Genomic DNA, 15,917 nt, shown 5'->3' with positions numbered 1-15,917 from the left:
CAGGAAGAAATGCTAGAAGGCGTTGAGTGAAAGCATTTAATTAGAGTACTCCAACAGTGTTGCTGCTATCTTTGCTTTTGGCAGTATGGAAATTATTTTGATGTGGAACAATATGGAAACAAATGCTATTGGTATTTGATTTGGGTATCAGAAAAAAAGCATAGTCACAGACCAAAACCCTATGATGCTAACTATTGTATATACACACACATACACACACAGAGTCTCTTCAAGAACTGACAATTCTATAAATATTTGGGAAAAAAAGCCCACTTGTTCAATGTAACAACTCTTATTTAGATTATTAAACAGAACTTTAGAGCAGACACTGTGAACAGAACATCTAGGTGTCTAGGCAGTCTGAGAATATTCCTAACAGTAAAGACCTAGAGCGAAATTTGGTACAATATGGGATGTGGAACAGTTCTTAGCTCAACTAGGTCTTGATCCTGTGGAAAGACTTTTATTGATGGCCCTAACTTCACTGGGGAACGATAAGACTTGTGTTTGTTGTATGATTAATGTGTCTGAATTGCAAGGCACATTTCACACATTTAATGTGAAACTAAGCCTGTAGCATGCTCTTCGTTCATGGAAAGTGACAGAGACAGTGGTTCTTAGCACACCAGAGACTCAGTCCAAGACAAAGTTTTGGATGATCTTTACTAGAACATCTCTTCTTCTAAGTTACACGTGGAGAGCAAAAGAAAATGTGTAAGAGATATTGGCCTGAACTTTCTGTTTGGAGGCTACTAATCTAGTGATAAGCAAGAATAAAATGTTAAAATGTGTGGGTTATTTTTAAAAATTATTTGCACTGATTGTTCTTCCCCCCCGCCAGGATCCTTGTTGGCTTTGAATTTGGCATAATTGATTTATATTGAGTCTTATTTTGTATAGCTCACCTTCTTAATCAGACATCAGTCAAAGTAAATTTAAAAACTACGCTGAATTAATCTCTGGGAAAAAATAGTGGGAGTGATATAACACAGACTTTGTACTGGCTTTTCCCTAGCATTTGCTATCATTGCTTACAGTGCTAGCTCAGGCTTGTTGCAACACTTTCCCATGGGTGAGAAGAATGTGACCTGGGCTCTACCTGCTGCCCAATGAAGCTGAACACAGCTGTGCTGTAAGAGGTGGCTGAAAGAGTTTCCAATCCTAATATAAATAGAGACATGTTCACAATTATTTCTTCCTTTTGTTCTTCGTCAGCTGTAGAGCTGAAATGTTGTAAAAATATTTCTGTTTTAATATTTTATTTACAATCTGAATTATTCCAAAATAGATTCCCAAGCAGATGGGCCCAGTCGGCATGGGTTTATGAAAGGCAGGTCCTGCTTGACCAACCTGATCTCCTGCAGGTGACCAGGTGACCCGCCTAGTGGATGAGGGAAAGTCTGTGGATGTTATCTACCTCACCTTCAGCAAGGCCTTTGACACTGTCTCTCATGGCATACTCCTTGGGAAGCTGGTGTCTCATAGCTTGGACAAGTGTACTCTTTGCTGGGTGAAAAACTGGCTGGATGGACGAGCCCAGAGGGTTGTGGCAAATGGGGTGAAATCCGGTTGGCAGCGGGTCACAAGTGGTGTTCCCCAGGGCTCGGTGTTGGGGCCGGTTCTGTTTAATATCTTTATCAATGATCTGGATGAGGGGATCGAGTGCACCCTCAGCAAGTTTGCAGATGACACCAAGTTGGGAGGCAGGTCGATCTGCTTGAGGGTAGGGAGGCTCTACAGAGAGATCTGGACAGGCTGGATCGATGGGCTGAGGCCAATCGTATGAAGTTCAACAAGGCCAAGTGCCGGGTCCTGCACTTCTGTCATGGCAACCCCATGCAGCGCTACAGGCTTGGGGAAGAGTGGCTGGAAAGCTGCCTGGCAGAGAAAGACCTGGGGGTGCTGGTTGACAGCTGGCTGAATATGAGCCAGCAGTGTGCCCAGGTGGCCAAGAAGGCCAATGGCATCCTGGCCTGCATCAGAAATAGTGTGGCCAGCAGGAGCAGGGAGGTGGTTGTTCCCCTGTACTCAACACTGGTGAAGCTGCACCTTGAGTACTGTGTCCAGTTTTGGGCCCCTCACTACAGGAAAGACATTGAGGTGCTGGAGCGTGTCCAGAGAAGGGCAACGAATACAGTGAAGTACCTGGAGCATAAGTCTGATGAGGAGCGGCTGAGGGAGCTGGGGCTGTTTAGCCTGGAGAAGAGGAGGCTGAGGGGAGACCTTATCGCTCTCTGTAACTGCCTGAAGGGGGGTTGTAGCGAGGTGGGTGCTGGTCTCTTCTGTCAGGTGGCCGGAGATAGGACGAGAGGAAATGGCCTCAAGTTGTGGCAAGGAAAAATTTCTTTACTGAGAGGGTTATCAAACATTGGAATAGGCTGCCCAGGGAAGTGGTTGAGTCACCATCCCTGGAGGTATTCAAAAAGTGCATAGACAGGGTACTCCAGAAGATGGTTTACTGGGCATGGATGATGGTTGGACTCGATGATCTTGAAGGTCTTTTCCAACCTAAATGACTCTATGACTCTATGACATTTATTCTGTTTGTTAGTGCTGTTAGAAAAGGAGAGTGCAGTGTAAGCAAATCTCAGGAGATAATCCAGTAAGCCACTGTTTCATTCTAGTGTCTAGCAAGGTACTGTCCTTCAGAACAGCATTTTCTTTCTCCCAGACTCTTTGATCTTCAACAGAACTTAAACTCTTTTTAGAAGTTTGATATACTTTGATCTAAAGTTACGTTCTTTGGCCGCAAGGGTTTGGTAGTTCTGATTTCAGAGTGAGGTGTTTATACCCCTTTTTTTCAGTTGTCACACTTTTCTAGTATCTCTTCTAGATGTCCCATGACGTTATCTCTGCTCCCCTCTGAAACAGAAGAGTATAGGTCCCAATCCTGGGAGCCTCTCCTGGAGCCAGGGGAAGCCCTGTACCATTCTGTGGAGAGCTGCCGTGGCTCTTCTTGTGTTATTTATGGACTGGCAGGTGGCAGAATAAAGCCTGATCACGTCAGATGTCTGGCCCAGACTTGGGCTTTACAGATCAGGAGGATTAGGTTGGTTTGGAATATGGAATGAGAGTTTTTACTGCTTATGTGAAGTGAACCTTGAGTGTTACTGGGGAATTCTAATATTTAGTACTTGCTAGTTGTTAGGTTCCTTCTGTCATAACATCTTTTGTGAGTATTATTCTATGAGTGAACAAACTGGCTCATAGATTAGGGACACTATTAGAAAAACAGGCAGTGACTGAATGACACAATCAGAACAGTATTTGGGACTTTCCTCAATAACATGCTTGTTTTCCCAGATCTATGCAGATTCTTAGCTAAAATATGGCAAGTTGAGATTTTATCTTTGCCATAACATAATGCTTACACATTTTTCCATCTAAAATAACTGGAGAAGATCCTGGGCTATTGAAGCTGAAATCTTCTCACTACATAAATTCAATTTCAGTGAGTTCTGACATGGTTTTCTGATGTGAGATCAGTTTATGAAATTAAGCGTGACTTGCAAATATGATTTTGAATGCAAATTGCAACTGCCCCTGTATCACAGTGCTATGTTGTAGCTATCTTTGCTTGCTGCAAAAATAATCTCTATTGAAAGTGTAACCAAATTTGTGGTTTTGTTCCTCCTTCAATGCAGCATTCAAACAGTAGCTTAACTTTAAATATTTATGTTTGTTATCCTTGATAAAGATGCTTATTTATGTTGAGACCTGGTAAGGCAGCAAACAATATTGAGTAGAAGAAAAATCAAAATTCAGCTTGTAAAAATATTCCATTTTCTCAGCCTCTTAGTATTGTCCTTATTTCTTCTAATACAGAATAAATATAGCAACTATATTTGACCAAAGAGCAGCACTGGGAGGTGTTAATGGAGAGAAAAACCTATGAGATCATTTTACCTGATGGCTCATAGTAGACCTCTGACTGCTCATAAAGATTCCATGCAAACAGCTGATCTTAAACTTGAAATTCTTATGCTTAAAGCAATTCTGAAATTATTTTATTGCCACTGCAGTCATAGAAATAAATCAATGTTTGTAGGAGACCCAAGGAGATTTTCCTGTCAGGAGACGAATCTTAGGACCAAATAGCTTGAGCCTGCTGCAGCCAGTGAAGTTCCATCAATTTTCACCAGATGAAAAATGCTACTTTTTTACTTTTTTTAAATTCTTGTTTGAATAAGGGTAGCAATTTCCTCTGTTGTTATTACAACACGAATGGACTCTTATTGAGTTGCTCACTAAAAGTTTTATAGCTAAAGTGCTGTGAGTGTTTTCATTATAAATGGCTATCATAAAGCTCTATAACTTGCTTGTAAAAATTCTCTGCCAATAAAAATCTGGCACGTACAAGGTCGGTTCTGGAGCTAACTTATTTAAATTAATTTATTAAAATAATTGAACAGCCATTGTGACGCAATGAATGTAGCAAACAATTATATTAACGCTTAATGCCTCGTAGTGCTTTTCTTAAAAGCAACAAAAAGTTTTAGAAAGAACAACATGGGTGAAGCACTGAGTCAGTTTTGGCAATTATGTGAATTTAGACATAAAAACATATTTTCTGAACAAGTTGCTGTATATATTTAATGCATTCTATTAGATAAATGTCCTACTGTTATGGTGTGTTTAATTAGTGTACCTGTGATTCAAATACTGTAGAGGCCTTGTATTTCAGAGACTGGATATCTTTTAGGCTAAACCGACTGACACTGTTCAAATGAGGAATATTTGCAGGAAAATTGTTTACATAAGGATCTGTTTCTGAATGCATTTGCAGAATATCATATTTAAAGTAACAGTAAAAAAAGTGACATCCTGTGCTATCTCCATTGCTCATTCATTCTCTCTACCTTTCTAATGTAACTCTCTACTTTCTGCTGTGGTGTTTTCATTGTCACACTTTGAGCATAGGGTAGGGTTATGTTTGTTTCTAACTTCATGGTAAAATGACCTGTTCAAGAATTTTAATCTGATGAGAGAAGTTGTATGTGAAATTACAGTAATAATTAATAATAATAAGCTCTTTTATTAAGTCTTTAGCATAATCATGTTAAGATTTGAAAGTATTGACTTAAACACATCCAGAATTCTAGCAGGAAGATTATCAGATACTTTTCCTGAGAGAAGAAAGACACTGTGAAGAGTTAGATTAGTTGATAATGACTGATTCTCTGTCTATGACCTCCATGCTGCTCTTTTTGGATAGAGGCACTTTCTCATTATTGTAATAGATGAAGAGGGTCCTCTAAAAATGTGGTGTGCATGGGATTTTTTTTTTTCTCATGAAGAGGTACACTAACAGACACTTCTTGAAAATAAAATCCATGGTGTCACACCAAAACCTAAATGACACAAAGTAATCAAACACGTTGAAAGAGTGTTCTTGTTTTTAAATGCCAGATACCAGGTGTTTCAGAATATGCCCTCATGCAATGAAGTGTCTGTGACATTATTTATTTAAAACTAGATGATCGGAGCATGTTTTTTTCAGTGAGCACATCTCATTTTCTGGAGTGCCCTGTTATGCATAACCCTGGAGCCCCTGTTTGTTTATAGGAATAGTTGAGGTGTTTTTTTTTTTTCTTCTTCTCAGACTATGATCCCCCAGGGTAAATAAAAATGAGGGCTATGTGAAAACTACTAATATATGGTCTTTCCCTAACTCAGACTTCAGGTCCCAGTATCTTGTTCAGCATTCTTATATAACACATGACAGTTCCTCTCATCTTGTTGCCAAGTCCTTTTTGTGTCCGTGTGGCTTCATTTTAATGAAATTCAGGCCCCAAAGTATAATATATAAAGCCTTATCCATTATTTAAAAGAAACAAGCATGTACTTTCTGGAATTTGTAATGCAAATATCAAGAAAATCCTACAAATAGGGATAGATTTCCTGCAATGTAAAAACAAGCCAGTATATCCAGCCCTCCAAAATGTAAGGCAAAAGAATCTGAGAAACCTTTGGCTTCTGTCATGTGTCATGTAACTTGAAGAATTTTATCTCTAACTTTATCATATGTGAACACAAATAGTTCTCCCCTATTCTTGTATGCTCCTGAGATTACAGATAACATAGTCATTATTGTGATTGTCTTTTATTTGTGACAGGACAGGAGAAAGAGAATGTAACAAATGCTGAGTACAAAGGCCATTGCAAATGTCTTTTTTCCAAGCCACCATACTCATTTGTGCTCAGTAGTTTTCCTTCTGTTTTATCAATGCATCCCAGTTCTATAAACACCAACAGTGGTTGAGTAGAAGGATCTATACTATAGAGTTTTACATAACTGCAAGTGAATTCCTTTGCTGTCTTCTTCTCCTTCTGCCCTTTGTAGCGACTCAGCAGCTATCATGTAGCATTGGAGGCATGTGAGGAGTAGATGAGGAAAGTTGAATGTATCCTTGAGTGGTTCACCTATGTTTGTAGAGGGTAGTGTGAAGCAATGTAAGCTGTGATTTATGGCAGTGGGAATATGTGAGCTGCTAGGCTAATAGCAGCACAGTTCCCAGTTTCTTTTATCATCTACAGAAATAAAACTTTAAAAGACTGTCTTACCCTTCATATCAGTCTTCAAAATTGAGGGAGCTCAAAGCCAGCTATTCCCTTATCCTTGAAGCAAAGACAAGAGAGAAGTGTGGATGTCGATCTTATTGATCTTGTCCATCCTTTCTGTAAAATGACTTATTCTCTATTAACTCTTTGATAAACAGTTGTACTTTTTATCTGCAACAAGCTTAGAGCATCTCTGGGTGCCAAAGAACACGCACTGTGAGGTGACTACTTGACTGCTTTCCCTAGGTTTTGTAGGGAGAAAAGGTTTACCTACTGTTTATCCTTTCACTCCTAGTCAGCTCAGAATAAGGAACTTGTTAATTCGTCTTGCTCTGCAGTTTGTTTCTTCCTGCAGCATGGCTGCAAGGTTGCTACTGAGGCATTGCCACATTTGATGTATCCTTCAAGCTGATGCAGCCAACTATCTCCCCTTTTTTTTTGAGAGAGAAGGTTGAGATATATTTTTTTCACGCAATATAACAATATTCCTCATATAGATCAGATCATCTTCACACTGCCCCTTCATGGCTAAATACGAGGAAGAACAAATACCTCTTAATTAGCTTGACCACATTCTGAAGGAGAGAAGTTTAAAAGGGAAGCTTCGGTTGAAGTTGCCATGAACTAAAGCACCCACTCACAGCCAATTTAGATACAAATCTAAGGTTATTGCCAGCAGTTTTAAAGCTACTGAGCTGGGAACCATTCAACCTTTATTCAGCCTCACACTATTCTGTAGAGTATACAACGTGGCTTATAAATTAGGTCCCATGGCCACTGTAGTACAGCAGTAGTTATAAAAGTCACTACAGTTCTGTTCACTGGTCACTGCTGCTACCATGGAATTGCTGCAGTAGCTTTGATTACTTGGAATAGCATTTGTGAACATTTTAATGGCATCACTCTATTAATATATCATCTCACTTTAAAAATAGCTGACCAAATCTTCATCTGGTCTAAATCAGCACAGTTCTCAGTGGAGCTAAGGCAGTTTTTATCTGCTGAGCACTTGGCAGGGCAACTGTTCAAATATGAAAGATCATTGTGTGCAAGGTAGAATACCTTTGTCCTTTTCCCTTCCTTTCTTTCAACATAGAAATTAAACAAGACTTGTAGGCCTTCTACAGGTGCAGAATAAGTTACAGAAATTGACATAGGATATACCTGAGCCTTGATGATCAGGAATTCATTTCATGAGTAAAAAGTCATCAAAATAACAGTATATGAATTCTGCTGGATGACATTTTCAATGGAGTTGCAGAATAGTGAAGTGACTGCATAGTTCATGTGATGGTCCGGGGAGTGAAGTAGATTGTGTTCAAAGAATGCTGAGCAGGAGATTCAAACATTTTCTGAACATGTTAATTTTTCCTTCCTTCTCTGTTGCCCTCTTCCTCATCCCATAAATTTTAATGTGTTTGGTTTTTCATCCAGCTATGCATTTGCTATTTAGTCTGCTAATGTTCATGTCTTCACCTATATAGTTAACCCGTCCTCGCTTCAATCACAGCATGTGTGAGTGTGAAAGGATAAAACAAAAAGAACACTGACCTGTCAGTTCTTGACTGATGCAGCTGCTGCTTTTGAAATTTTCCTCTTCCCTCCTGGGAAGGTTGAGACAATGTTTAAGAGGTGATCCCCTTTGTGATTTTGTTTCCACATTTGCTATCTTATACCTGGATCTCAACATCTCCCTTCCATTCTTCCTTTAAAACTGCTTTGGAACCTGCTGGTGCTGTTTACCAGAAGCACCCAGCTGTAGGCTGATAGTGTTATCCATGGATTTGCCAGTGGGAAATCAGCTGATAGCCTGTAAGGCTTTCCAATATCAGCAAGATGACTTGGGAGATCAATATAGAGAACTTGAAAAAAACCTTTGAGAAAGTTTACCAATATGTAGTGATCGCCTGAATGTTAAGAGTGGGCAAACAGGAATGTTAGAGAAAGTCATAGTATGAGAAAAGACCTTCAGCAGCATTTTATACAAATGAAGAGAGACATTATTAAAAAGAAAGCAATGGGTCTTGGTTGCCAGAGTGGCATGGTAAGCCTGCCTTGAACCTCCTTGTGGAAAGCAGAGAGTTAAGACTGTTGTTGTGTGTAATATTTCAAATCATGAAGTCATTAATGCACTTCATCCCAAGCTCTGTATTGGTATCTTTAACAGATGCCTAGTTTTATTTAATATATTTAGGAGGAAGAACAGGTATACTGAAGAAAGAAGAGGTCTGCCCCAGAACTCATTCATTCCTATTGCAGAGAAAAGAAATTATTTCCTTTCAGAAGACCTGATCTATGCAGCAAAGCGGTCAGGCATTTATTTTGTCACTTGGATTAAGTTTCTATAACAGGGCTATACTCATAAGGATGTAAGTTCCTGGCATTTTTCCAGTTATCAATATTAAAATATTAGTGATCAAGCATTTACTGAACGCCATTCCTCAAATGCAGGGCCTCCACAGCATCTTGTTGCATTCATGGAATTCATTTGTTTGCATTGTCTGGCTAACTGGTTCTTTTGTATTGCCAAGGTGATGAACAGATTTGACGTTTAGCTGATTACTTCACCAAAATTAAACAGAAAACAGGGCAGCCATCCAAAGTTCCTTTCAGTGTGAAAGCTAATTATAAAAATGCTTTGAGCAGCAATTTCTTTTTCGATGTTAAAGTGCTTTTATTAGATTGTTCCCCTGTCATTTTAAAATTTATTGGTAGACACTTATAAATGGGGTTGCCTGCTGAAGTAGAATTATTTTATTTTCTATATTTAAGATGGAAGACGAAAGTGTACAGAGCAAATTTTAGGCTGAATTTGTTAGTATTTTACATGATTCTGAATAGAAGGGAAACTCACTAGTGCTGGCTTTCATGGACCCAAAATATGTATTTTACCTTTATGCTGAATAAAAACATATATCCACTTCTATTTACAATTCAACAACTCCCAATTTCCAAAAACAATTACTTAGCAAATACAAAAATCAAAGATGTAATTTAAAAGTTAAGTACAGCCCTGTATTGTTAGAAGCTTATATTTTATAGTGTAGATATAAACAATCAGTGGTGATGGAAAAATCTAACAATGTGTTTGTACCTGTTGTTCATAAGCCATTACTTGTTCTGAAATAGCATAAAACTACTCTAAAGTCATTTTGTCAAGGTCATTGAATAAGAGTTGGCCAGGCGAATTTTAACCAGTAAATTTAGAGCTGAAGAGTGCTGTATCCTGTTACCAGATCTTAGAAGAAGTTTCTTGTGAAGTATTTTTTTAATGCCTTGGAATATATTTAACTTTTTATACTGACTGTTGTTATTAGCATCCTTCGGACCCCAGACAAGGTGTGATCTGGGGAGGTTTCAAGGTGACAAAGTTGGGGGTTTTTGCATATGATATTGTCTAGCACACTTTGGCTACTAAATCATCTTGTGAGGACATATATTAATTCTTGACACTGAGATCTATTAATATACCTTGAAGCCAAGTGAATTATGTGAATCCGCTGTTTCAAGCTGTAGAATTCTGCCATAACTAGGAGGAAATATTTTGCTGTAGGTAGATTCATGTTGAAAGCTTGTCAAGAAAAAGTTTAATGTTGAAAATTTATTCTTCCTCTTCTTGCCAGTACTTGAGCTTCTATACTAAATCCCATTTGTAATCTGAGGAAAAATAGAGATATAATTTCTTTTGTATTTATCTATGTTATTAGAGTTCCAATGATATAGTCTACTGCCTATTAAAAAGTGCATCCCAATGAATGATCTTCCAGAGGGTAATTTTTGCTCCCATCAATCTGAGAGCTTTTCTTGTAAAATACAGTAACTGTCAGTGCTTATCAAATAATTTAATTCATGCCTATTGCAGGATAAGTAATTAAGATAACTCAACATTCTGTATTAATAAATAACAAAAATGTGAATAAGAGATTTGCTAAATACCCTTCGTGGAGATAATGGATAGGACTTAATGTGCATGCTCTGAGGAAATTTTGAATAGACAAAGAATGCAGTCTGAACAACAGACCTAAGAAAGAGTCTTGGTGAATGTACAACATAAACGTGGGTTTGTTTTTGTTTGACTGTTAAAGTTTATTTCAGTGCTAAGCTTTATAACTCCTCTTTGTATCTATAAAGTGTCCAAGCAACATGTAAGGGAATTGACACCACACTTTTTCAGAACTTCAAATAAATAAATAAATAAGGGCAGTTTTTAAAACATTTACTCTGTGAAGTTTGTAAAAGCTCTGATCATTTGTAAACTATCCCTATAGTTACATTAGTTTTATTCATATAAAGATTATAATTAGTGAATTTATGTGAATTTGACATAAACATGTCCATAATTAATTACATAATTCTTCATGCTCTGTCCCTTCTAAGCACATCTACCTACCTACTTGACAACTTGATGAATTATTCAGGGTATGTTAAACAGTGGAAGAAACATAGTCCTGTTAATTTGGAAGTTCACAGATTATGTCCTTGTCTACAGAGAACCTTCCTTTGCTGGGTTTGGTTGTTAACAGCTGATATGTTTCTGCAGTTTAAGCCATCCCATTGGCTATGCTCAGTTGCAGACTTTCCTTGTGTCAATGAGTCTCCTGTAATCCAGAGCAAGGTGTGCGTATATGATGTATCTGCCTAAACTGTGGAAGGAATGAGTTCAGAACGCTTCAGGCACTCTAAAAGCATAAACCTATGTACATTTTACTCATATCTCTGTTTCCCTTCCAAGTAAGCAAGGGGTATACGGACCTAGCTTTAACGTGAGAGCTGTGCAAGCTCATCAGGTGTGGTTTGGTCAGGGTCTCTCCTTAATAGTATTTTTTGACCCTGCATTGGCTTTGTGGCAAGTTCAGAAAAAAGTGGCAAAAAAATATGTCTGCGAAGAACTTACTGCACGCTCAGGCTCAAGTTTTCCAGTGTGACACATTCAGACAAGAGCTTAAATGAGGCTGTGGCATAGTAGCAGTTAGCATTTGCTTATCAGAGCTTATTTTTGGATTAATGTTTAACTAGAGATGTCTGTCAGAAAAGACTTCTTTGTTTGACCAAAATGAATTCAGCAGAAACATTAAGGGAGAAGAAAATGCAAGACTTTGCTAGTCAACAAACTTTCATGCTGAACTCATTTGTATTTGCTAAATTGAAACTTCTTATGTCATAAATGCCACCAAGTTTAAGTAATTTTAAAAAATAAACTGAGTACTTTAGCCACAGCCAAGAAAAGAGAACTGTAAACCCATCTTTGGTTGCAAAAGTATTTCCTGGAGTATTTCCAAGCTATACCTATTGTTTTTCCATAGGTTGATGGGATACTGTGCCTGGCTGACATTCTTACCGATAACAGCCATTCTGAAGCAACTCATGCAGAAGCAGCAGCAGTAATTGCACAGATTACATCTCCACATCTCACGTTCACTCAGCATCTCAGCAGCTTTCTGGAAAATATGGAAGAAATTGTAACAGCACTTGTCAGTAAGTTCTTTATAGGACTGCTGAGTCTTTCCAGTTAAAATAACACGTTGGGGTGGGACTCTTTCATTAGAAATATTCCCTAAATAATGTTTGCCATTTTTTCCGTAATAGATAAAGGAACTCAGTAATTTTTAATTCTGAATCAGAGCATTCGGTAATTACATAGTATTTTTTACTCCAGTCCATATTTGAATAGAATTTTTGCATATTTGTCAAAATAACATCTGTGTGAAATTCCACCATAACAGGCACAGGAAAGACTCAGCAAAGTATCCTCTTGTCCCATGTTTGTCTGTAAAAGAGCAGTTTTTAATAGTTGATAACCTTTATGCCTGTTGTATTTTCTAAACTTGCTAGAACTCAGGCTCACCACTGCATCTACATTAGTATGATACTTCAAAGGAAAAGTACAGTAGTATAATTATGGACACTGTTACAAGAAAATAAAAGATCTGTCTTTCTTGTCTAGGCCTCTGATCCATGGTAAAATGAGGCAAAGGTAACAGCAAGCTTTTCCTTAACCTGGGTCAGTGAGGACACTTCAGAAAAATAAAATGATATTTCTCATTACTTTCTAAAGAGAGGAATCTTTTATTTCTGACACTGTGTTCCATCCCTCTCAAACACCAGAGGCTTTCAGCCAAGCATTTTCTTCCTCTCTGTGATCTGGAAATTCAGTTTCCCAGAGTCTCATGTCAGAAAGTACAGTTTGGGTCATCTAATTTGATTTCTCATATATAATAGATCAATACATTTGGATATTTCTATACTGAGCTCAATTGTTACAGTTAAACTACAGCCCTTCAATTTTCATGCATTTTTTGTTTTTTTTTCTTTTTTTAAATAGAACAAGAAAAGAGTATAGTAGTGCCAGTGCTTGAGAATTCTGCAGTGGCTGGGAGTTATCTGAGATATATTTAGGCATTCTTCAATATGCCCAAACAGAACTAGTGCTGCAGAAATCAAGGAAACAATTTATTCCTGATGACTAGACTGTCCAGCAACAAATATTGAAGGTTCTGCCCTGAACCTGCCCTGAATCCAGTGGGTGGAATTAACCTCTGCTGAGCTTGGTTCTGCTGTAGCTAGACTGCTAGAGGCATCTGACATGACTTAAATATTTAAGATGATTTTCCAGGTTGTTACAGTGTACCACAGCCAAGGGACGATCTGAACAGCCTATCCAGAAGATACTAGCAAGTGGAGCATTTCCCTGATTGTCACTGTTTAAGATCCACAGGAATTTTAGTAGTATATACTCTGCCCAAGAAATGTGAGCATTAAAAATAGAACATGTATAACTTTGGAAGACCCATTTCAGTAATCACACACCAGTTTCCTTGTAATATTTATAACTCAGTAATTGAATTACTGTAATATGTTTAATTTTTAAACCATGCTGAAATCCAATTACCAGGTGATTCAGATCTTAGTTAAAATACATGTGTGCAAGGAATTAAAAGGTAGCTGTGTCTTCAGCACTTCTTACTGAAGCTGGAAAATATGCAGGATGATCTTTGACTACAGAGGAATAAGTTTAGAGATGGGCCACATGTATATGTATCTTGTTCTAAAGAATAGGATATATAGCAGAATTACTCTCTTATGGATCAGTTACTGTTAGCCTTCTGACTCCTGTATTTAATTTTATTTAGTTATATCAAGATTTATGTTGAACAACATTCAGTGGAATATTCCCTGTAGAATGGTATACTAGGTAGACCATCTCATTAATTAGATCAATGTTAGAAACACTTGGTGTCCAGGTGAGTATTTTCCATCTTTCCCCGCTCTTGTGGTTCAAATGAAGGTGCCTAATGTTAATATTGCTTATAAAGCACCATAACAATGTGACATATGCCCAGGTGGCCAAGAAGGCCAATAGCATCCTGGCTTGTATCAGGAATGGTGTGGCCAGCAGGACAAGGGAAGTTATCGTCCCCCTGTACTCAGCACTGGTGAGGCCGCACCTCAAATACTGTGTTCAGTTTTGGGCCCCTCGCTACAAGAAAGACATTGAAGTGCTGGAGCGTGTCCAGAGAAGGGCAATGAAGCTGGTGAAGGGTCTAGAGAACAAGTCCCCTGAGGAGCGGCTGAGGGAACTGAGGTTGTTTAGCCTGGAGAAAAGGAGGCTGAGGAGAGACCTTATCGCTCTCTACAACTACCTGAAAGGAGGTTGTAGCGAGGTGGGTGTCAGTCACTCTCCCAAGAAACAAGGAATGGAACAAGAGGAGATGGCCTCAAGTTGCACCAGGGGAGATTTAGATTGGATATTAGGAAAAAAATATTCACTGAAAGGGTTATCAAGAACTGGAACAGGCTGCCCAGGGAAGTGGTTGAGTCACCATCCCTGGAGGTATTTAAAAGATGTGTAGATGTGGCACTTAGGGATATGGTTTAGTGGTGCATTTGGCAGTGCTAGGTTAATGGTTGGACTCAATAATCTTAAAGGTCTTTTCCAACTTAAATGATTCTACGATTCTATGATATTATATAATTGACAAAATTAAGATGATTTTCTTTGTTTTGGTTTGTTTTTTTATCTTGATGATTATGAACTTGATCTTAGATACTACAATTACTAATGCAAGTTGCAGATGCTTAAATATTGCTTTGAAACACCGAAACATGTTTTTTACAATGAAGGAATGACTTTTTTTCAACTTATTTTCTGCATTCCTAGAACTGTGCCAAGAAGCCTCGTCTGGTGAAGTTTTCCTGCTGGCTTCAGCAGCTCTTGCCAATATTACTTTCTTTGATACCATGGCTTGTGAAATATTGCTCCAGTTAAATGCGATGAAGATTCTTCTAGCAGCATGTTCAGACAAACACATAGTGGATACTCCATATTCCAGAGATCAGGTGAGTGGTTTCTCAGCAAGATGCTGTCTGAGCACATTTGTGTAAAAGTCAACAGGTTTCAGCTCTATATCTGTTTTGACATAGTCAAACCTAAGTTGCTTTCATGTCTTCTGTTCTTGGTTCTTTTCATTATATGGCTCACTATCTGTTTCTGTTCCTTTTATTATGAGCATTATAAAATAGGACAGCTGTTAATGTGATTTTGAAAACAAACAAAAACAAACCCAAAGTTCCATATTTCTAAGATACTAGAATTTTGTTTTTCATCATGAAGATGGCCAAACAGTGACACAGAGGCCCAGAGAGGCTGTGGAATCTCCATCTTTGGAGGTATTCAAAACTTGACTGGACAGAGCTTTGAGGCAAGTAAGATATAAATGGAGACTGCAGCCTAAATATACAATTGTCAGTTCAAAGATGAATTAGCTCCAAAAGCTGAATAAGGATCTGATCCTCAGCCCATTGACGTCGGTGGGCTTTGGATCAAGTCCTAACTACATGGCAGATGGCTTGCAAGTTTTACTGGCAAATACTGCTGATGTCCTTCTGCATTTCCCTTTTTTTTCACCAGTTTTTTTAGTAAAGCAACACAGAAAATTAAAGGTCTGTGCTAATGCACAGATTAAGTCAGAGGGAATACTTTTGTTCCTCTCAGGTACTGCCATGCAATGGGGTGCCGCAGAGGCACTGCTTATTTGGCATCTCAGTGATTAATTTTGCCTCAGCAGAGTAACAAGTATGAGGCTTGCGGGTTTCAGTAGTTATTACTAAGGGATGGAGGTTGCTAGTCAGCTCTGTTAACCTCCATCTGTTTATGAGACATTGTGAATATAACTAAAAGTCTGTAATTCAGGCCTCACAAGCCCATCCCCTTCCCATCTCCGAAGTAGCCAAAAGATGATTTATGGTAGACTTGGGATCTGCACAGAAAACTCAGTGTACCCTTCAACACGAGCCAGGCCATGGAAATCAAGGCACAAAGGACCTTAGAAACTGATTATTGGTGTTCTAGAGGGGTT

The 15,917-nt window shown here is 38.4% G+C and overlaps 1 protein-coding gene across 4 annotated transcripts in view; it reads left to right on the top strand.

The window, feature by feature from the left end:
* The window catches only part of INSC (INSC spindle orientation adaptor protein), a 150,301-nt gene that overhangs the window by 113,696 nt on the left and 20,688 nt on the right, over window positions 1–15,917 (top strand). For all 4 annotated transcript variants that reach the window (XM_069803762.1, XM_069803764.1, XM_069803763.1 and 1 more), the window contains exons 8-9: window positions 11,865–12,036; window positions 14,720–14,898. In XM_069803762.1, coding sequence (XP_069659863.1) covers window positions 11,865–12,036; window positions 14,720–14,898 — 351 coding nt within the window. The remainder of the gene's footprint in view (window positions 1–11,864; window positions 12,037–14,719; window positions 14,899–15,917) is intronic.

The sequence above is a fragment of the Haliaeetus albicilla genome, chromosome 16, assembly GCF_947461875.1.
Source record: "Haliaeetus albicilla chromosome 16, bHalAlb1.1, whole genome shotgun sequence".
NCBI classification, from domain to species: domain Eukaryota; kingdom Metazoa; phylum Chordata; class Aves; order Accipitriformes; family Accipitridae; genus Haliaeetus; species Haliaeetus albicilla.
This window is presented reverse-complemented; position numbering and strand designations above follow the sequence as displayed.